This window comes from Salvelinus sp. IW2-2015, unplaced genomic scaffold, assembly GCF_002910315.2.
Source record: "Salvelinus sp. IW2-2015 unplaced genomic scaffold, ASM291031v2 Un_scaffold1855, whole genome shotgun sequence".
Lineage (NCBI taxonomy): Eukaryota > Metazoa > Chordata > Actinopteri > Salmoniformes > Salmonidae > Salvelinus > Salvelinus sp. IW2-2015.
The window spans coordinates 36,030-59,570 of record NW_019943220.1 but is presented as its reverse complement, the minus strand read 5'-3'; the positions used below and the strand labels follow the sequence as shown (position 1 = coordinate 59,570).

At 44.1% G+C, this 23,541-nt stretch overlaps 2 protein-coding genes across 2 annotated transcripts in view; one reads left to right on the top strand and one right to left on the bottom strand.

Annotated features, from left to right (window-relative positions):
- The first annotated feature begins 9,926 nt into the window (after positions 1-9,926).
- mul3 (mitochondrial E3 ubiquitin protein ligase 3) lies at positions 9,927-15,555 on the top strand. Its single transcript, XM_024139622.2, has 5 exons — positions 9,927-10,027; positions 12,124-12,252; positions 12,446-12,533; positions 12,647-12,767; positions 14,323-15,555. The coding sequence occupies exons 2-5, from the start codon at positions 12,133-12,135 to the stop codon at positions 14,816-14,818; spliced, it is 825 nt and encodes a 274-aa protein (XP_023995390.1). The 5' UTR covers positions 9,927-10,027; positions 12,124-12,132; the 3' UTR covers positions 14,819-15,555.
- Positions 15,556-23,541, bottom strand: part of eif2b5 (eukaryotic translation initiation factor 2B, subunit 5 epsilon) — a 34,913-nt gene continuing 26,927 nt past the window's right edge. Inside the window, 2 exon segments of the mRNA XM_024139621.2 lie at positions 15,556-16,186; positions 16,344-16,454. Coding sequence (XP_023995389.1) covers positions 16,124-16,186; positions 16,344-16,454 — 174 coding nt within the window. The 3' untranslated portion in view covers positions 15,556-16,123.

The following is a 23,541-nucleotide window of genomic DNA, read 5'->3' as shown; positions in this document are numbered from 1 at the left end:
CACAAACTGGTCGAACCAACGTTGTTTCAACATAATTTGTCAGTGTATTGTGACGTGAAATCTACGTGGGGTATATATTGGATTTGTTTTGAGGGTGAAATTTTAAACCACGGGATTATGTTATCATGGTAACCAAATTTCATCGTAGACAAACTTTGTATAAAATATGTTTAATTTGTAACTTTAAAACAACGTCAACTCCTTAACGTTATATCCACTATCAGAAGAAGAAAAAAAACTATAGGCTGGGCAGCACCTCCTACTGGATAACTGATATATCTACAGCTACCCTTTGGTCTCCCAAGCAGGGTTTTAATAAAACCCACCCCAGCTTAGCCATGATATTGGTCACTGACTATGACCAATGTGCTGTTGTGACAATGATTGTTGAGAGATATCTACTTTTAAAAACAAAATAGATTCACTTTTGCTAACAAAGTCATTCCAGGGTATAGATGCAAATTCTGTTAGCTAGCTAACAGTTAGAGTTAAACCTTCAATTTGATGTAGCCAAGTTAGTATAGCTAGCTAACTAGCTATGGTTCTAAAAAATAAAATATGTCTGTGCTTAAATGCAGAGGTCGAGGACAATAGACAGCTTTTTAAAGAATACGCTGAATGAGTGAAACCTGGCCTCTTTGATTCCAAAGTTTGAGTAAAACCCCAAATACCTTTTTGAGAGTGAGGACAGAGCTTCTTTGGGGGGGGGGTGTTGATTTTCATTGACCCCGTCTTCCACGTTGTCATCGACAACCAATAGTACAACCTGAATGGGAACTTTAAAGACTTCCCCAGAGACTCTTAGAACCCATGCAGCCACTTTGGGACTCAATACTTTACAGCTACCATAAATAGTCTGGCCTTAATTTCACCATACTTGGTTTATTGGGCATTTGCACAGATATTCTGTCACAGTGACCAACCTGACACAGGCTGGAAGCAGCTCATGGGCACTTAGGGGTAAAGTGCCTTGCGCAAGGGCACAACGGCAGTATACAGAGATATTGTAGCTGGTAACCCTCTGGCTGCCGGATCACTCCCTGCATATTTCCTCGTAGGCAGCTAGAGGTTGGAACCAGTAACCCATTGTTTATCAGCCTGCCTTTCTAACCTGGAAACTACTGCCYCCCCTATTCATCTAGCTCTCTCCTCACTCTCTTGTCTTTGTTCAACCATTTGACCTGCCTTATCAACCCTTCCCTCCTCAAAGTATGTCATTTAGAAATGTAGGTTTCCCTCTAGCAGTTAAGCCTAGTGMTTAAGAGCGTTGGGCCAGTAACAGAAAGGTTGCTAGTTCGAATCCCTGAGCCAGCAAGGTGGYAAAATCTGCCTTTTGCCCTTCTGCAGTTAACCCCCAACAATAACTGRTCCCCGMGCGCCGAAGACATAGTCAGAGAGTATCGGCGTCTGCTGGATACTCCAGGCATGGTGTGTTAAATTCTTTACAAAAACATTAGACTTGAATTTGATTCTGTTTACTATGATTAACTAGRTTGGCTGATTCGACCCAAGTGACTCACAACARAGGGAGAGCTGTGAACACACTGTTRTGGAAAGGAGGCTGTTTGTTAATGCAATATTTGCTCAAATTGTGCGACAGGGTTTGATTGCTTCTCTCAAATGTATTTTTTTTCTCCCTCAGTTCAGACTTCTCATTGTTTGAATTTGAAAATCCAACCATTGTAACAGAAGTGGGGGCGGGGCTCAAGGGCTGAGTGTGGCTGTGGGTGTTTCGGTGAGAAAGACYCAGAGGAGAGCCAACCAGTAAAAGCACAGCCTCCTTTCATTATCAATGCATTGTGCTGACAACARCAAAGAGCCATTCCWTACTGAGGTCAGGAGGARTTCCAGAGTRAGGTGTAATCCAGGCTAATGATTAAACTGCAATGGAAAAGTKATTGTTTGTCTGCTTCGCTACAGATTGCTAAAGAGCCTTCTCAATTTAAAACCCAGAGTTCTCAGGGGGAAATTGGATCAGGGACTTCAAGGACAAAAAAKAAACGTTGCTTTGCAGCACGTCTAGTTTGAAATTACCCTTCTGGTGGTGTCTCAGATGCTAATTTCTTTTTAAATCCTGAAACAATTAAGTTATTCACTAAACATTCTCCTCTCTAGATATACAAGGTGACATCGCTTTAAGATTCCGCCAGTTCTACAAATATTGTCAGGAAGACGATTCTGACCCAGCATGGAAGAGACCAGAAAGTCCTTCATTGACTTGCAGCCCGTAGGTTTAAATAGTAGATAGGCATGGGGAGATTGATGGGGAAATGAGATGATAGCATTTGCAAACCTTGAATGAAAGGAACAGCATGCAAAAAATCTGTTATGCATAACTGCACACTCCAAAACATTGTTGTGTAAATGATCCTATGAGCCTCAGCTCCAAATGAATGGAACATGTAGGCATGAAACTGGGATTGGATGTTTTATATTTATATTTGTAAATGGCTATATGGTATACAAAATAAATTGTGCGCAATGGCATTGTCCTTTGCAGAAGTCCTCATATTCAAAATTTGGATGATTTATATCTAACAGGTTGGAACCTGCACCAGGCGGAGGCGGAAGTGACCAGACCCTACCAATTTGTGTCGGKTCTTGGGGACTGCTCACAGGTGTTTACAGTCATTYGTGGACAGGCAWTGGAGCAAGGCACACTGCGTGGGGCACTGGATGTGTGCTTCAAGTCCTATGATGTGTTTGATATCAACTTTCCCACTGTGCCCCCAGCARGGGAATTATTARAGACCACAGTGTATCAGCTGTCAGGTACAGTATCCACCACGAGCATGTATTTTTTTCCACTGAAAAATACTGATAAGTATCTACTCTTGTATGTAATTTCAGAAGTGACAGGACGAAACACATGTGTTTGTGTTCCTGTGAATTAATAGATCAATGGATGGATGAGACCCTGATTCAGAGGGGTTAGGTTAAATGTGGAAGACACATTTCAGTTGAATGTATTCAGTTGTACAACTGACTAGGTACCCCCTTTCCCTTTTCCCCTTTCCCTTTTCCCTTTTCCCCTTTCCCCTTTTCCCCTTTCCCTTTTCCCTTTTCCCTTTTCCTTTCCCCTTTTTCTTCAACCTCTTGGCCATGTTCTGTTATAATCTCCACCCGGGCACAGCCAGAAGAGGACTGGCCACCCCTCATAGCCTGGTTCCTCTCTAGGTTTCTTCCTAGGTTCTGGCCTTTCGAGGGAGTTTTTRCCTAGCCACCGTGCTTCTACACCTGCATTGCTTCCTGTTTGGGGTTTTAGGCTGGGTTTCTGTACAGCACTTTGAGATATCAGCTGATYTACGAAGGGCTTAATAAATAAATGTGATTTGAATTTGAGTAGAGTGATGTGTGTGTACTGTCACCTAAGATAGAATGTGCTAATCTATTAATTAGCTCTGACACTGTCTGATAACACAGATCTGTGTCTCACACACGCATGCTTTGTTTTTCTCAGATTGCAATCTGTGTGCACATTAGGCTAATGGTTTGGAKTGTTCATGAAATAATAGAGATCAATTTTAAATCATTCCTATTTTATGAAATCTTATTTTATGAACTAACACATACTCATAATAGGGCTTCGTTTTAATGTGCTATTTAAAAATATTATACATTCTTGTACATTGTGGACAATTCTCTGATGTGCTGTGATGTATGTTCTGAAATGAAGGCTAAACGAATTAATTATGACATTCAATATTGTATCTTGATTGTGTGTAGGAAAAGGAGGGGGTGAGATGGTAGAGAAGGCAAACATGTATAAGCCAAATTGAAATTAGCATTACATTGAAAATAACCCAAGGTTTACCATTAAACAAAAAATGGCCCAATGTGCTGTGTCAATCCAACAACCCAATGTGCTGTGTCAATCCAACAACCCAAAAGTGCCTGTTATTACAACCAATGTGTGCTGTGTCAATCCAACAACCCAATGTGCTGTGTCAATCCAACAACCCAAATGTGCTGTGTTTATGTTACAACCCAATGTGCTGTGTCAATCCAACAACCAATGTGCTGTTCAATCCAACAACCCAAATGTGCTGTGTTTATGTTACAACCCAATGTGCTGTGTCAATCCAACAACCCAATGTGCTGTGTCAATCCAACAACCCAAATGTGCTGTGTTTATGTTACAACCCAATGTGCTGTGTCAATCCAACAACCCAATGTGCTGTGTCAATCCAACAACCAAATGTGCGTGTTTATGTTACAACCCAATGTGCTGTGTTTATGTACAACCCAATGTGCTGTGTCAATCCAACAACCCAATGTCGCTGTGTCAATCCAACAACCAAATGTGCTGTGTTTATGTTACAACCCAATGGGCTCTGGTTTATTACAACCCAATTGCTGTGTCAATCCAACAACCCATGTGCTGTGTCAATCCAACAACCCAAATGTGCTGTGTTTATGTTACAACCCAATGTGCTGTGTCAATCCAACAACACCAATGTGCTGTGTTTATGTTACAACCCAATGTGCTGGTTTATGTTAAAACCCAATGTGCTGTGTTTATTCTACAACCCAATGTGCTGTGTTAATCCAACAACCCAATGTGCTGTGTTATTCTACAACCCAATGTGCTGTGTTTATGTTACAACCAATGTGCTGTGTCAATCAACAACCCAATGTGCTGTTTTATGTTACAACCCAATGTGCTGTGTTATGTTACAACCCAATGTGCTGTGTTTATGTTACAACCCAATGTGCTGTGTTTATGTTACAACCCAATGTGCTGTGTTTATGTTACACAAGTGCTGTCAATCCAACAACCCAATGCTGTGTCAATCCAACAACCCAATGTGCTGTGTCAATCCAACAACCCAATGTGCTGTGTCAATCCAACAACCCAATGTGCTGTGTCAAGTCCAACAACCCAATTCTGTGTTATGTACAACCAATGTGCTGTGTCAATCCAACAACCCAATGTGCTGTGTTTATGTACAACCCAATGTCTGTGTCAATCCAACAACCCATGTGCTGTGTTTATATTACAACCCCCAACACACTGGGTTGCTTTAACTCAGCAATATAGTCTAATTTACCCAGCAGTTTCGTCAAGTGCTCACACCAAGGCGCTGGGTTACAAGCCCAATCCAAACCCGCTGGGTTGAAATAACCCAACACCGTGGTTGTACAATATTGTTAAAATTACCCAAATTTGATTATTTTTTTTAACCCAGCATTTTTTAGAGTGTAAGAGTAATTCATTTTGGAAAAATAATATGAATTGCCATATTAGGCATAATTCAATTTCTACCCTTTTAAGATGCCAAAATAAAATATTTTCAGTATCCTAATTAGTTTTAGTTCTGCGTTTTCTGATTSTTTCAGTGCAACAAGCTTCAAACAAAGGATTTTCACATGGCAGCCATCTCCAACTGTTCACTCAAAAAGACAATAYTTCTGAARTGGGTATGTTTTGGWTGTTGTTTTAATTATTACACATTTGTTAATTATCTTTACACTTCCATTGGTTGAAATCTACTGCTCAGTTGGCTCATGTAAATTATTCTGTAGTTGCCCATTTAAACATTCTAAGGTCAACATCCCCATAGTGTTCACATTTCTCTCAGGTAAATGTTTCAGCTTCATAAAAATATGAAATAAACAATTGATTTGGGAAATATCCAGTCTGCTGTTTGCTGTATTGAATGAATTTTTATCAGTTAATAAGACACTGAATACATGTTGTTTGTTTAGTTTCTTCTATGAGAAGTTAACTTTACATTTTGTGATTTGGTTAATGTAGATACAACATTTCAATGTTAACACACAGTAACCAAAAACCTGATCTACAGTGCATTCGGAAAGTATTCAGACCCCTTCGCTTTTTCCACATTTTGTTACGTTACAGCGTTATTGGATTAAATATTTTTCTTCCCTTGTCAATCTACACACAATAGKCCATAATGACAAAGCAAAAATAGGTTTTTAGAAATGTTTTCAAATTTATTAAAAATAAAAACAGAAAAACCTTATTTACTTAAGTATTCAGACCATTTGCTATGAGACTGGAAATTGAGATCAGGTGCATCCTGTTTCCATTGATAATCCTTGAGATGTTTCTACAACTTGATTGGAGTCCACCTGTGGTAAATTCAATTGATTGGACATGATTTGGAAAGGTACACACCTGTCTGAATAAGGTCCCACAGTTGACAATGCATGTCAGAGCAAAAACCAAGCCATGATTTCGAAGGAATTGTTTGTAGAGCTCGGAAACAGCAACGTCGAGGCAAAGATGTGGGGAAGGGTACCAAAAAATGTCTGCAGCATTGAAGGTCCCCAAGAACACAGTGGCCTGCATAATTCTAAAATGTAAAAAGTTTGGAACCACCAAGACTCTTCCTAGAGCTGGCAGTCCGGCCAAACTGAGCAATCAGGGGAGAAGGGCCTTGGTCAGGGAGGTGAGAAAGAACCCGATGGCTACTCTAACAGAGCTCCAGAGTTCCTCTGTGAAGATGGGAGAACCTTCCAGAAGGACAACCATCTCTGCAGCACTCCACCAATCAGGACTTTATGGTAGAGTGGCCAGACAGAAGCCACTCCGCAGTAAAAGGCACATGACAGCCCACTTGGAGTTTGCAAAAAGGGACCTAAAGGACTCTCAGACCATGAGAAACAAGATTCTCTGGTCTGATGAAACCAAGATTGAACACTTTGGCCTGAATGGCAAGCGTCACGTCTGGCGGAAACCAGGCACCACTGATCACCTGGCCAATACCATCCCAACGGTAAACCATGGTGGTGGCAGCATCATGCTGTGAGGAATTCTTCAGCGGCAGGGACTGGGAGACTAGTCAGTATCGAGGGAAAGATGAACGGAGCAAAGGACAGAGAGACCCTTGATGAAAACCTGCTCCAGAGTGCTCTGGACCTCAGACTGGTGCGAAGGTTAACCTTCCAACAGGACAATGACCCTAAGACAATMCAGGAGTTGCTTCTGGACAAGCCTCAATGTCCTTGAGTGGCCCAGCCAGAGCCCGGACTTGATCCCGATCAATCATCTCTGGAGAGACCTGAAAATAGCTGTGCAGCAATGCTCCACATCCAACCTGACAAAGTTTGAGAGGATCTGCAGAGAAGAATGGGAGGATCACCCCAAATACAGGTGTTCCAAGCTTGTAGCATCATACCCAAGAAGACTGAGYCTGTAATCGCTGCCAAAGGTGCTTCAACAAAGTACTGAGTAAGGGGTTTGAATACTTATGTAAATGTAATATCATTTTTGAATTTGTAATGTATTTGCTAAAATTTCTAAACACCTATTTTTGCTTTGTCATTATGGGGTATTGTGTTTAGATTGATGAGGGGAAAACTATTTCATCCATTTTAGAATAAAATAACAKAATTTGGAAAAAYTGAAGTGGTCTGAATACTTTCCGAATGAAAGTTCACGAATTTGCATGTGAAAATATGAGCTTGCTGCAAATTTGTGACAAATTGGCCAAAGGTTTTCCACAACTGTTTGCCAGAAGCCATTTTTTTCAGTAAGGGCTGTCGCATGTTCTCATAGTCATAGCAACCAGGCAGGAAGCAGGATGACATGGTCAAATGAGGGCAAAATGATAAAAACAATATAATGAAATGACAAAACGGTACAGTTTCCATCATTGTTAACAACAGGATAAATATAGCTGTTTAACCAGCACAATGTTATGCTGTATCTAACAAGGTGTTACATTGATACATTCCAGACCCTCAGGTGGCTGGACAGGCCACAGGAGATTAGCTTACTTTTCTGAGTTCTGACTAAGTCACTTGGAAGTATTGGGGAGACATTGTTTTATTGGGGAGACACAGTTTTATTTCCAGTCAACTAATCAAAATAATATAAACCTTTTCATTTGGAAGAATATAACTTATTAATTAATTAATGAGATTAGAACAATCTTATTTTATGATACATAAAACCCCATTAGTTTCACACAGTGTGAGTCTGATGTAATGGGGAGCCTGTAAAGATACTGAGTGTTMTTTTTTTGGTTGCTGATTTCAGTTGAGAATGCACAGAGAGAGGAGTTTAAAATAATCAAAGTTGAGAAGATCTATTATGTATTTTGTGACTGCACTTAATTCAAAGATGTCATATGTTGTTTGTATGATGATGACATATGAAAATCTTCCAGGATACTTAATAAGGTATCTGTTTTGTATTACACGTTATATTTTCCATTTCAGAAAACTGTATTACAGAGTTATCAGGTGAGGAAATGTTTCAGGAATGGTAATGCGTCAACGATACATTTTGCTACCGATTTCTATTCTTCCATTTTTTTTTTCTGAGCTCAAGGCTATATGACCCAGCGTCATCTTTCAGATCAGAAAGCGCTGTACTCAGAATGGTGCAGTCACAATGACCAACAACTCAAGACTTCAAGGACACAAGGATGATTCAAACTGAATGAATCTATACCCGAGTCATACCGAGCTYAAAAGTAAGACTGGGACAAAAAAAWAAAAAAAAGTTCTATGGAACCTTAGACTATCAATATGAAACAAAGCATTGCAAACTGAATAAACTAAMCTATTTGGCAGCATGTAAAGATTAATACCCAAGCAATGACTAAGTGCATGTTTCTGACTATCCATAACAGGTGAGTTGAAGGGGCAATTAGTCTCGCTTCACCAAACTCACGGGTCTACGAGCAGCCAACAAGAACATAGGGTGGTATATGATTTARGAAACACAAGGCCACATGTCTTCACTGCTGTCTGGCTTTGCTTCTGAGCCCAGGCAGYAGAAATAGAGCATATCAATCCACATCAAAGCAGGTCCTATCCTGTCCAACTCTACTGTAGATCAGCGTCTTTCAACTCACAAGGCTTCATCCTCTAACCGTTACAAGACTCACTGGGTGTGGCCCAAATTGGCACCCAAATTGGCCTTATTGTGGCCTTAAGCTCCACAGGGAACGAAGACAAGTTAGTGGCTACGTCTCATTGGTCAAAAAGTAGTGAAATACTTTGGCTACTTTAGCCATTAACTCTTTCTTCGTTCCCTGTGGAGGATTACGCCACAATAAGCCCATGCCATCCCACAGATCTATCTTTTAGAGGCACTGTTGGATAAACTACAGCAGTGTTTGTCAACTCCAGTCCTGGGSACCCACAGTTTAATAAGCACAATTGTTACAATCGTCCTGAGGTGACTGCAGAAAGGTTACACAGAATCTGGAATCAGACAAAGTTACTTAGAATCCAGAATCGGACAGAAAGTTGGGTGAAGTTTATCACCGTTTTCCTCTGACATTTTGTAGTTTGAAATTCTGTCTMGGTACTTTAAATCAAACAAAAAGAGAGATGATGGCTGCTAGTGACATTTCTTGGCAGGACAGCTTCCAAAGAGACATATGCATTATATCTCAACCTAAGGAGTGCCTTGAAGTAAAAAATAAAAAAAATAAAAAAAGGTTTCAAAGACTCACTCCACAGATAAATGTGGTGCAGAAAGAGTGTGAGATTATTTTAAAGACAGTATGTGTAATAACAAAGTTTAGTCTACTGAGATATGAGAAAATGTTCAATAATAAAACAGACAGGATGAGGAAGCTGACTGACACAATCAGTAAAGATTTACCCATGAGTCATTGGGCTAAGGGAGTCACACTGAACAGTTAGCCTTCGCACATACAAAAAAAAACACAGTAGACATATTGAACAAAACATTGTTTATTTTGTGACTGGTGCAATGTAAATTACATTATACATCAGTTAAAAATATAACTAACTGCCTCAATTATTCAGTGGACAAGCGTCCTAAACCAAGAGCCCTTTATTGAAATAAAAGGCTCTAACGAAACCCATGYCTTTGCTGCCACCTGGAGGTCACGTCTTCTAATTCATTTAGTAAAACTACTAGTGGGCGGGTACGAACGCAACATTCCATTGTCTTAGCAAGTGCAACGTCATCATTGCGTAAAGTAAAGGAAGTGAAACCTACATGACTCCCCTTGACTTTAGTTTTGGAATTGTTTCAGGTTATTCGTTCCCAGTTTGACTGTGTGTTTTCGAATAGGTGAGTACTGGGATTTATTAATTCACATCAAAGCCATTTGACTAAATCCAACATTACCAATATATATCGTTTTGTTCCTCTTCCTGTCTTGTTCTTCTTACAAGGTAAACAACCAGGCTACCTTGCATTTTTCAGTCACCAGGGGTGTAATCACAGAACAATGAGGGTTAGTTATAAAAAATATTTGGTGTAATCATRAGCCAAACAGTTGCAAACAGTTGAGTTTTGCCACGAAAACCAGTGTTTCTATTGGACAAATTCAGTTRGGTCCCTCCCCGTTTCGTTTGCTTCCGTACGTTTTTCAACAGAATCGGCGTAATGAATACGCCCATGTTTTATCCATAGAACAGGAGAGGGGAATTAAGGTGTCTCTGGTCAAGAACACCAATGCTTAAAGGTGAAGTATGCAGAAATCGCTCCACCCATGTCCTGGTTGCTAAAATTATAATAGTTTGCCTAATTTCAGTTTGTGACAAAAAGAGAGAATCATTGTAACATCTAAACCGCCGTGAAATATATTTTCAACAACCACAAATATTGTATTTTCAGTATCCATGGAACAGATCTACTGCTTCTAAGACTGGCTTTCAATGAAAATTACAGATTTATAAAGTCACCTTTCTATGGGAATTTGGTCTGATTCAAATCAAACTTTATTTGMCACATGCGTCAAATACAACAAGTGTAGACTTTACCGTGAAATGCTGACTTATACAAGCCCTTATTAACCAACAGTGCAGTTCAAAAAAGTACCATATTGCAGCTTTAATTTTTACTGCGAATAGAATTGGTCAAAAGTCTCTATGTTGTGTACTTAGCGTGTTGACACCACGCTAAGAAACCTAGTAGTGTATCTAAATCAAATCCATCATATTTAGCAGATGTTATTGCGGGTAATAGCGAAATACTTGTAATGTCTATGCCAAAACATTCTGGATGAACAAAAGCAAACACTGTATACTCAACTTACCATGTGGCTGGCTCCTCACTCATCTACGTGGCCTGGCCTCCACTCATCTTACTGTGCTGCTATCGTGGCTGGCCTCACTCATCTTACCGTGTGGCTGGCTCCTCACTCATCTTACCGTGTGGCTGCCTCCTCACTCATTTTACCGTGTGGCTGGCCTCCTCACTCATTTCTACCGTGTGGCTGGCCTCCTCACTCATCTTACCGTGTGGCTGGCCTCCTCACTCATCTTACCGTGTGGCTGGCCTCCTACTCATCTTCCGTGTGCTGGCCTCTCACTCATCTTACCGTGTGGCTGGCCTCCTCACTCATCTTACCGTGTGGCTGGCCTCCTCATCATCTTCCGTGTGGCTCAGTCATACGTGTGGCTGGCCTCCTCACTCATCTTACGTGTGGCTGGCCTCCTCACTCATCTACGTGTGTGCTCCTCTCATCTTACGCGTGTGGCTGCTCCTCATCATCTTACCGTGTGGCTGGCCTCCTCACTCATTTTACCCGTGTGGCTGGCCTCCTCACTCATCTTACCGTGTGGCTGGCCTCCTCACTCATCTTACCATGTGGCTGGCCTCCTCACTCATCTTACCATGTTTCATCAGGGGCTTAACTTGCACTCATAATAATGTCCGGAATGGCATTAAACACATGGAAACCATGTAAACCACATGTTTYATGTGTTTGATACCATTCCACTGATTCCGCTCCAGTCATTACCACGAGCCTGTCCTCCCAAATTAAGGTCCCACCAACCTCCTGGGCTCCACATCCAAGTCAACAAACAGTGGCTGTGTTTACACATGCAGCCCAATTCTGATAATTTGGCGAAATCTGATTGGTCAAAAGACCAATTAGTGGCAAAAATATTAGAATTGGCCTGCCTGTGTCAACATAGCCAGTGTGTGTGTACAATGTAAATCACTGTGTTGACTCAAAAACATTTCCCAGGGTAGAAATGTACTACTGCACACTAAGGCTGCATTTACACAGGCAGCCCAATTCTGACCCCCCCCCCCCCTTCGTGAATCAGACACAAGAAGTTGGCCAGCACTCACTCGAGATTTGTTTTTTTTGGTTTGTGATCTGGATAAGGACTTTAATCTGCTGAAATGTTGGATTTTATTTTCTATCACAGATTGACAAGATGAGTGACCTTCCCATCTTCAGCCCGTTGGTCCTGATCGGCGTGGGCTCCAGCTTCGCCTTCTCTGGCTTGTTTTACCACTTATACAAAGAGAAGAAAGATGAACTGGTCAAGCTGAAGGTAACACACACACACACGCACACACACACAAACGCACACGCACGCACGCACGCACGCACACACACACAAACGCACACACACACACAAACGCATACACACACGCACGCACGCACGCACACACACACACACACACACACATACACAAATGCAGAAATGCAGTACAGTTTCTGTGTTTCATTTCTCTCTCGATTAGGAAATACCCAAATTCATCCCGGATCAACACTTGGTAAGGATCCTCAAAGCATCGCCTCACAGAAAACTGCAGTACGTCGCAGTAGAAGGTAAGTGGAAACCCCCCCCCCCCCCCTCTGAAACAGATTAAACAGCATTAGTTTAAACAATGTGTTTTTATTACCAGTATATATTAGAGACGTGTGACGTGTTCTTGTTCCAGGTTTGGTCCAGGCGGACGGTGAGACTCTGGCCAGTCAGTTTGTCCCAAGATGCTTTGGTGTGATCCAYAAAATAGCTATAGAGGAACACTGGAAAGTGTGGAACAACATCACTAGAACTTGGTTAGTACACAGTTCTATACATGTTACATGTACATAAAACAGCATTATGTACATGTAACAGTTTAACTTTAGTCCGTCCCCTCGCCCCGACCCGTGCTCGAACCAGGGACCCCTCTGCACACATCAACAACAGTCACCCACGAAGCATCGTTACCCATCGCTCCACAAAAGCCGCGGCCCTTYCAGAGGGCTACTTCAAGGTCTCAGAGCAAGTGACGTCACCGACTGAAAGGCTATTAGCGCGCACCACCGCTAACTAGCTAGCRATTTCACATCCGTTACATATACATGCACTACATGACCAAAAYTATGTGGACACCTGCTCATCCAACATCTCATTCCAAAATCATGMGCATTAATATGGAGTTGGTCCCCCCCTTTGCTGCTATAACAGCCTCCACTCTTCTGGGAAGGCTTTCCACTAGATGTTGGGGCTGCAGGTAGCCTAGTGGTTAGAGCGTTGGSCCAGTAACCGAAAGGTTGCTAGATCGAATTCCCGAGCTGACAAGGCAAAAATCTGTCGTTCTGTCCCTGAACAAGGCAGTTAACCCACTGTTCTTAGGCCATCATTGTAAATAAGAATTTGTTCTTAACTGACGTGSCTAGTTKAATTTAAAAAAWYTTGAACATTGTTGCAGGGACTTGCTTCCATTCAGCCACGAGTGTTAGTGAGGTCGGGCACTGATGTTGGGCGATTAGGCCTGGTTAGGCCAGTCAGCGTTCCAATTAATCCCAAGGTGTTCTATGGGGTTGAGGTCAGTGCTGTGCAGGCCAGTCAATTTGGACCTCGCTTTGTGCACGGGGGCATTGTCATGCTGAAACATCCCTTCCCCAAACTGTTGCCACAAAGTTGGAAGCACAGAATCACCAGACCATTATTCCTTCTCCACCAAACTTTACAGTTGGCACTATGCATTTGGACAGGTAGTGTTCTCCTGGCATCCGCCAAACCCAGATTCATCCGGTCGGACTACCAGATGGTGAAGCGTGATTCATCACTCTAGAGAACACGTTTTCACTGCTCCAGAGTCCAATGGCAGCAAGCTTTGGAGTGCCAATGGCCGACGCTTGGCATTGAAATCTGCTCGGCCATGGAAACCCATTTCATGAAGCTCCCGACGAACAGTTATRGTACTGACGTTGCTTCCAGYGGACAGACGATTTTTACACGCTATGCGCTTTAGCACTCGGCGGTCCCACTGTGGCTGAGCCATCGTTGCTCCTAGACATTTCCAGTCACTGAGCTCTTCAGTATGTTTGTCTATGGAGACTGCATGGGTGTGTGCTCAATTCTATATACCGGTCAGCAACGGGTGTGTCTGAAATAGCCGAATCCACTAATTAGAAGGGGTGTCCACATATGTGTGTGTGTGTGTGTAATATATAGTGTATTATGGACATATGAAGGCTCTACCCTTTGTGATCCAGCTCAAAGTGGACCTTGGAATCATGTAGCTCTTTAAGAATCACATTTTCTAAAAGTAATACAATCCAACACAATTCAGTACATACTAAGGTCAACACCATGTTCCCCCCCTCCCTCCTCTTTTCTCAGGAACTCCAGAACGACCAACAGGAAGGAGACTAACAACACCGTCCCCTTCAGTCTGGTTGAACCGGGCGCCTACATCTCCGACATCACCGTCAAGGTCCATTCCCCTCTGGAGGCTTCCGGCTGGTTCCTGGAGAGAGTTCACTGCCGTGTCAAACACGCCCAGGAGGGCCTGGTGGACGTGTTGTTGGAGGGCCTCAGCGGCGAGCGGCCCATGGCGCAGAAGGAGACGGAGGAGCTGCTCCGTGTTGGAACCACTATGACGGGTTTCGGGGAGGTGGTGCTGGAGGGAGGGACAGGGACGACCATGAGGCTGCAGGCGCCACAAGATGGCCGCCGCTACATCCTGGTCCCCACGGACTACAAGGGGTTTATAGAGAGACATGAGGGTACGGCCAATCTGTGGAAGAGGCTGACGGCGTTGTTTGGGATCACAGGAGCATCGCTGCTGGCCGGGGCGGTTTATAGTACGATGGGGAAAAAGGACAGAAGGGATTAGTAGTGATGATGCCCAAATCGACTACCTTCTACCTAGGCCTCCTGCACATCTAAAATGATTGGATAGGTTTTAAGCAATATGTTGAAAATTCAACCCAGCCTATCAGAAGGTAAAGTATTGCTTAAACTTATCCTAGGTCTTTGTAGATACAAATATATTTTGTTAAATGAGGGATTATGTCCTAGGTGAATGATAAACGTCTGTAGTGAATATGATTAAACCACTCAATTTATAGGATTATGGAGGACCATAGGTATTGCAAGACAGTGTCTTGACAAATCCCGTCCACAGGGTATCAGTGGCACATACGAAACAGTGTTTAAGTCGATACATTAACAACGGAGGACTTATACTGGAACGTAGACCAGCCATTTTGTTTTAAATGAAATGTTCTGAATCAATATTTTTTTCTTCAAATATCTTGTTTTAAATCATTCTTTGCCGGTCGCTGCGGTTTGGTTTAAGTAAGGTCTTTGAGATGGTGGTGTATTATGTGATAGACGTATGTATGACTAACATCAGCAGGTGAGTTTGCTAGTATAGAACACAACTACCTCTATACAGCATTGTGGTTACTTGAAAAATCACCCCCCAGGGAAATCATTTTTTTTTTTTTTATTGTTCTGAACTGACAAGAGACAGGTAAAACCTGTCTATACTGAACACTAAAGCAGATCTGTGATCTATTCATTGATTGATGGTCTATGTTGGGAGTATATTAAAACGACTCAAAAGTGTGTGTTTAAATCCTTTTCTTTTATTAGGGTGTTAAATCATACCACAGCTTTCCTTCTTGTGACATTGTGAACAAGATGTCTGCTCGCGTTGTACACAATGACTAAATATCAACAACATCGTTTCCTTTTGGAGAAGCAATATGAAGCTGCCACAGTGTCCAAACTGATAACCTTTGACATTCTGGGATGGTTTTCCCCAGACACAGATTTGGTCTAATCCTGGAATAAAAAGCTTTCTCAATGGAGAATGTCCACTAAAATTGATTTTTACTCCAGGACTAGGCTTAGGGCTGTATTCGCTTCGTATCGTGGAAGATCTATGTTATAGCTCAATTTAAAGGCAATGTTGGCGGAGACTGCATTCACGGTAAACGCTGTATATGTCGGCTCAAGTCGGAAATTACCTTTCAATTTTAATGTCGGATCTTCCGCGATACGGATTGAATCCAGCCCTTAATCTGTCTGGGGAAACCGGTCCTTTAAGTGCAGATTTAAAGTGAACCGCCATGGAAACCATGGAATTCTATTCACACAGTCTCAAGTCTTCAGTCTTTATTCCTCCTCTTCCTCACTCTCCTTCCTCCGAAGACTCATCCTCTGCTTCTTCCAACCACTTGATAAACTTCTGGAGCTGAGGAAGACAGGAAGACCTCTCAGCCATGTGTTTAAGCCTGGGGTCTGTACAGGACGTGCAGTGCTAACTGCCCCCTCCATTGGAAAACGATCGCTTTCCCTACACAATGCCTTTCTTGCTGTTATAATGTATAAGCCCTGTYAGTGGTACTCACTCCCTGGTTCTTGCGTAGCTGTCTGCTCTTGTCATTGGTGGCTCCTGTAGAGAACCATTTCAAGATGGCCTCCTCCTCAAGGATCTCCAGCTGGTACATTTTCATCAGCACCTACAGGCAAGACGATGACAACAGACATGTTAACGTCTAACATCACAAGTAAAAAAAAAAGAAKAAGAAATGCCATCCTGGATGAYCTGCACTACCTGAGCCACTTGTGTGGGTTGTAGACTCCGTCTCATGCTACCACTAGAGTGAAAGCACCGCCAGCATTCAAAAGTGACCAAAACATCAGCCAGGAAGCATAGGAACTGAGAAGTGGTCTGTGGTCACCACCTGCAGAATCACTCCTTTATTGGGGTGTCTTGCTAATTGCCTATCATTTCCACCTTTGTCTATTCCATTTGCACAACAGCATGTGAAATTTATTGTCAATCAGTGTTGCTCCTAATTTGATTTCACAGAAGTGTGATTGACTTGGAGTTACATTGTGTTGTTTAAGTGTTCCCTTTATTTTTTTGAGCAGTATATTATTTTTTTTAAGAAGAAAGAAGCGGGGGTTGGAACCGGTTCTGGGAACAGAACAGAAAATMACTTTTTTTTTTGAGGAACAGAATCAGAAAGGCAAACGAAAGTGATCTATACTGTTTCGGGACATAACTGTTATTTAAACAATGATGGGAAACTGGTTATTAACATTATTTTACGTATATGCAAAGCCCTCACACTCACTCAGAAAGTTATTCTAGTGTCTGCCTGCCTGCCAGCGTGTGTGCCAGGGTTTCAGTTAGGAAAATGTGGGTCCGGGAAGATTTAAATTTAACGGACATCCATGTGTATTCAGATCCGACCTGGCCATCAATAAACAAGGAATATTGGCCAAATGAGACACATTTACGTGTCTGTAAAAGCAGCCTATAGCAAATTACAAAGACAGTAGCCTGCAATTGGCCGTGCCAAAGTTCTCATGTTAGTCCATTACAATATTTAAACCTCTCCTCGACATGTACCCTACTCACTGTAGACAGACCCGACTCTTCTTTCTCTAACTTCAATGCATAAGGCCTCCATCTTTGTAATCAACAGTGGCCAAGGCTCCTCTCTCTCTCTCTCCTAACAGCAGCAGGCGCACAAGGAGTATGGTGCTGAACTGTAGGCTATGATACACTGCCTCTTCTGGACAATTTGGCCAACTACAATTTGTATCTATTAGCGTTCAAGTTAAAATATGACAGTTAGGCCTACCGGCTCATGGAAACCCTGGTGTGTGCGTGTATAGGGTGTTAACTRGAAATGACACAACGACAAGGTTCCAGTTTAACAAAGTTTACTATACTATATGAACACACTACAAGGTAGCCATTACACTCAAGGCTAGGTTCATCAACCAACAGACTCCCTGCGCAGGCGCACTCTTGACTGAGTGATAGCCCCGTAATAACAGAAGTATAGGGATACTTAAAACATGAACTTAACATAGGGAACCTGCCCCTCCCCCCCAGGAGAATAGTCTCTAGCACTTACTGTGACATTACAACCTGCCCCTCCCCCTCAAGAAGCATTAGTCTAAACACCCTATTGGACATTACAACCTGCCCTCCCCCTCAGAGAGCCATTAGTCTAGCACCCTAGGACATTACAAAGCCCTGCCCCTCCCCCTCAGAAAGCATAGTCTAGCACCCATGACATTACAACCTGCCGCCTCCCAGCTTCAAAGCATAGTCTACACCCATTGGACATTACAACCTTGCCCGTCCCCCTCAGAAGTTGCATATCTAGCACCCTATTGGACATTACAATCATGCCCTCTGTTCCAAGCTATGTAGTCTTAGCACCCTATTGGACATTTACTAACCTGCGCCTGCTCCCACTCAGAGAGCACTAGTGTTCTAAGCATCTCTCTATTGGAGCTATTACAACATTGTCCCTTCCCTGCTCATTAATGTTCCGATAGTTCTAGCGACTGCCGTGATGGAGTCATGCATATCTCTGCTCCTCTTCCCCCTAGATAGCGATAGTCTAGCACGCCTAGTGAGATCGATTGTGATGACAACCTGCTTGTTCCCTCCCCTCAGAAAGATAGTCTTGATTGGTCGAAGACCCTATTGACATACAACAGCCCCTCCCCTCAGAAGGCATAGTTTCTAGCCACCCTTATTGGACATGTACATACATGCCCCTCCGAAGCATAGTCTAGCACCCTATGCTCGACTAGTGTTAGCAGAGATGTCGCTGCGCGCTTCCGCTAGCTGCGAGGAATGCAGTGAGTTTCTAGCACCCTCGCTATATTGACGATTACATACGATTCCGCCGTCCCTCTCTGCATGATAGCATGTAGTCTTAGCACCCTATTGGACATTACAACATGCCCCTGCCGAAGGCATCAGTCTTGTTAGCACCCTATTGTGATGCATACAATCTCACCCTCCCCGACTCAGAAGCATGAGTCTAGGCGACCCAGTTGACATGGACCTAGCCTGGCCCCTCCCCTCAGAAAGCATAGTCTAGCACCCTATTGGACATTACAACCTGACCCCTCCCCCTCAGAAGATAGGTCTAGACCCTATGATCGATTTACGAACCGTCGCCGCTGTGGCCCCCTCAGAACAGGATGGAGTTCGTACACGCCTAGGTGGACATGTGAGCAGACTGCCGCCCCTTCCGCCTCAGATAGCGAGGTTAGGTCCTAGCCGAGCCCTAGGTTGATGACATTACAAACCTCGCGTCCGTCCCCCTCAAGAAGCATGTCTACGACCCTATTGGGACCAGTGTACAACATGGCCGCCTGGCCGACATAGAGGCAGTAGTCTAGCGAGCCCTATTGTGGACAATTGTACAGACCTCGCGGCTCCCACCTCAGAGGACATAGTCTAGCACCCTTATTGAGCAGTAACAGAGCATGCCCCGTCCCGCCGTGCTGCATGAGTGAGGCAGGTATCTAGGCCAACGCCTATTGACAATTGGAGTGCTACCTCTCCTCTTCCCTTGTGCGTCGCTCAGACAAGTCTATGTGAGTTCGTAGCTTATCTGCCTATTGGACATGTACAGGACCTGGCCTCGTTCTCTCCTCAGAGAGCAGTAGTCGTTGAGCACTCCTATTGACAATGGTACAACCTGCCCCCCCCTCAGAAGCATAGTCTAGCACCCTATTGGACATGTTCCATGACCGCTGCTCGGCTCTCCCCCTCAAGAAGCAGTAGGTGCTTAGCACCCTATTGGTACCATGGTACGAAGCATGGCCCCTGCCGAATGCAGTGTTCGAGGTCTAGCGAACCGCCGTAATGTGAGCGAGTTACATGACCTTGCGCGCCCTCTCCGGAGCTCAGAATGCATAGGGTCTAGCGAGTCTGCGCGTATTGTTGACATTAACAACATGCCCCTCCCCTCAAAGGCATGTCTTAGCACCCTATTGGAACAATTCAACCTCCCCTCCCCACTCAAAGCATGGTAGTCGTAGCACTCTAAAGTTTCGAATTACAGATAGAGTGGAGGATGAGGAGAAGGGAGGGAGGATGGAGTGAGGGGCGCGCCCTCTGCCCGGCTCCACCTCTCCAGAGGTGGCGAGTGAGTCTACACCCTATTGTGGACATTACATACCTGTCTCTCCTCGGCCCTACAGAAGCATGTGAGGTCTAGCAGTGCCCTAAGGTTGGACAGTTGACGGACCTTGCCCCGTCCCCCTCAAAGCATGTAGATGGGGGGGTGGGCTGAGAGCACGAGGCCTTAAGTTGTGACGAGATGGTAGCGAGAGCCTCCCCGCTCAGAAAGCATAGTCTAAGCACCCTATGTCATTAGCAACCTGCCCCGTCGCCGCGCTCAGTATGCATAGTCTGGGGAGCAACTTGTCTGGACAGATTACGATGACCTGCCCCTCCCCCTCAGGGAGGCCAGTAGGCTTAGGGAGCCCTAGTTGTGACAGTGTACAAGCGCTGCCCCTCGCCCCTCATACAATTATGCCATTGTCTACCTACTAGCTGCGACATTACATCTGCCCCTCCCCTCTCCTAGGAGAGCATTTGAGCTAGCACTCCTAGTTGTAGATTACAACAATTGCCTCCTCCCCCCAGAAGCATAATAGTCTAGCCACCCTATTTGCAACATTACAACATCCCCCCCCCTCAGAAGCCATAGTTAGCACCCCTATTGGACATTACAATCCTGCCCCTCCCCTCAGAAAGCATAGTCTAGCACCCTGTGTGTGGGTATGTGTACTTAATGTAGCGATACTCTGTCTCTCTCTCGCTCTATAAGCATAGTCTAGCTACCCTAGGGAGCATTTACTAACCTTCCTCGCGTCCCGCGTGTGTCAGATTATGCATAGACTTTTTGTTCTTTCTTAAAGCCCAAACCCCCCCTATTTTGGGAAAAACATGTGATAGTTTGTGTTTTTGTCTGTGTACAGAGCATTGTCGCGCTCTCCCCCGTCTCAGATAGGTATAGGGGGTCTACTACGTTCCTTATTGACATTAGCATAGACCTGGCCCGCGCCTCAGAAGTCATATGTTTCTATCACGTCTATGGACGATTGACAATGCCGGCTCTCCTCCCGCTTGTCAAAGCAAATATCTCAGCACCTCTAGTTGAGCGATTTACAACCGCCCGCCTCGCCCTTCAAGATTCTATCTTGAGTTCTAGCACCCTATGTTGACCGAGTACCAAGGCCTGTGGCCCTCGCCGCTTCTAGATTTAGTGCAGTAGTCTGAGCACTCCGTATTGACATGTACCACATGTCGCGTCCTCTCCTCCTCTTGTAAGTGTTTGTTATACTCTTTAGCACTCCTATGTGGGACTGATTTTTGTAACCAACAGTCTCTGCTCACCCCTCGAGTATCTAGTCAGTTATGGTTCTGATCGAGCTCTCGTATGGTACATTACAGATAGACCTGGCCCTCTACCCCCTCATTGATTAGCATTGGTGTTATTTTCTTATTCATCTGCGCGTTAATTTGGACAGTGTGACGATAGAGTCGCTTGCCTCTCGTCTGCCGCTCAGAGAGCCAGTGTGCTGATGCACTTTATGCGTGGTGTACATTGTGACATGTATCTATTGTCCGCCGCCCCCTCAGAAGCTATAGTTGCGAGCATCCGTTTGACTATTACATACTCTGCCCTCCTCCGTCAGAGAGTGCGTGAGTTAGTCTTATGTCTAGCTTTCTTAGGCTGTTAGCGATGTGTTTTTTGTTTAACAGGAGCAGTTCCCCTCCCCTCAGTATAGCATTAGTTCTGAGCACCCTATGTGGACATTTACAGGATTTTGCTTTCTCCCCGTGTCCTCTTCAAGAGGGAGCATAGTCTAGCGAGCCGCGTATTGGTCATTTACATATACGGGCTTTGCTCCCGTTCTCTCCCTGCTGCAGAGAGCGCGATAGTGCTTAGGCACGCGTACTGTGACATTTAGCATACGCTGTCCCTCTCCCCCGTCAGGTGGTCGATAGTTCTTACACTTTCCTTAGTGGACTATTGAGCTGAACGCGTGCCTCTCGCCCGGCTCATAAGCAAGTATGTTTAGGTTCGATAGCACCCTTATTTGACTATGTACACAACCTGCGCCCTCCCCCTCCAGAAGCATAGTTTCTAGCACCCTATTGGACATTACAACTGCCCCTCCCCCTCAGAAAGGCATAGTCTAGCACCATATGGACATTACAACCTGCCCCTCCCCCTCAGAAGCATAGTCTAGCACCCTATTGGTACATTACAAACATGCCCGCCCCTCAGAACATAGTCTAGCACCCTATTGGACATTACAACCTGCCCCTCCCCCTCAGAAGCATAGTCTAGCACCCTATTGACATTACAAACCTGTCCCTCCCCCCAGAAGCATAGTCTAGCACCCTATTGGACATTACAACCTGCCCCTCCCCTCAACGCATAGTCTAGCACCCTATGGACATTACAACATGCCCCTCCCCCTCAGAAGCATAGTCTAGCACCCTATTGGACATTACAACCTGCCCTCCCCCTCAGAAGCATAGTCTAGCACCCTATTGGACATTACAACCTCCCCTCCCCTCAAAGCATAGTCTAGCACCCTATTGACATTACAACCTGCCCTCCCCCTCAGACGCATAGTCTAGCACCCTATTGGACATTACAACCTGCCCCTCCCCCTCTAAGCATTAGTCTAGCACCCTATTGGACATTACAACATGCCCCTCCCCCTCAGAAGCATAGTCTAGACCCTATTGGACATTACAACCTGCCCCTCCCCCTCAGAGCATAGTCTAGCACCCTATTGGACATTACAACATGCCCCTCCCCCTCAGAAGCATAGTCTAGCACCCTATTGGACATTACAACATGCCCCTCCCCCTCAGAAGCATAGTCTAGCACCCTATTGGACATTACAACCTGCCCCTCCCCCTCAGAAGCATAGTCTAGCACCCTATTGGACATTACAACCTGCCCCTCCCCCTCAGGAGAATAGTCTAGCACCTTATTGGACATTACAACCTGCCCCTCCCTCTCAGGAGAATAGTCTAGCACCTTACTGGCCTGAATCTGAAATTAAGAAGATTTTTAATAACAGAAGAATGGATTGAACTTTTCAATGCTAGCTAAGGATAATATAGTTATCATGTTTCACATTGGATTTATTAACAACAACAACAACAAGCCATGTTCTAAATCTGGTGCTGCTCTGCAAAAAAAAGGAAAGAAAAAGGAACAGAAAGGAACGATATAAACCACGACTTTATTTTGGTTCCAACTGGTTCAGAGCTTTATTTTGGTTCCAACTGGTTCAGAACTGTATTTTGGTTCCAACTGGTTCAGAACTGTATTTTGGTTCCAACTGGTTCAGAACTGTATTTTGGTTCCAACTGGTTCAGAACTTTATTTTGGTTCCAACTGGTTCAGAGCTGGCCGCAACAGTGGAAGGGAACCCCAAAATATTATGGTTCTGTTCAGAACGAAACGATTGGAAAATTATTTTGGGTTCAAACCCTTATCTGAGCCAGAACGGCTCATAGGGCAGGAGCCCAACTCCTGTTTCTGTAGCATGAGGCAGCTTAATGTACAAGTAGTAGGAACACTCCCTGGACAGGACTCTAGTCTATCTATCGCAGGTCTACATACTACACACTCTACCCACCTTGACAATAGCAGTTTGGTAGTCTCCTGCTCTAAGAACACAGACAGTCCAGACAGACAACCCACCTTGACAATAGCAGTTTGGGAGTCTCCTGCTCTAAGAACA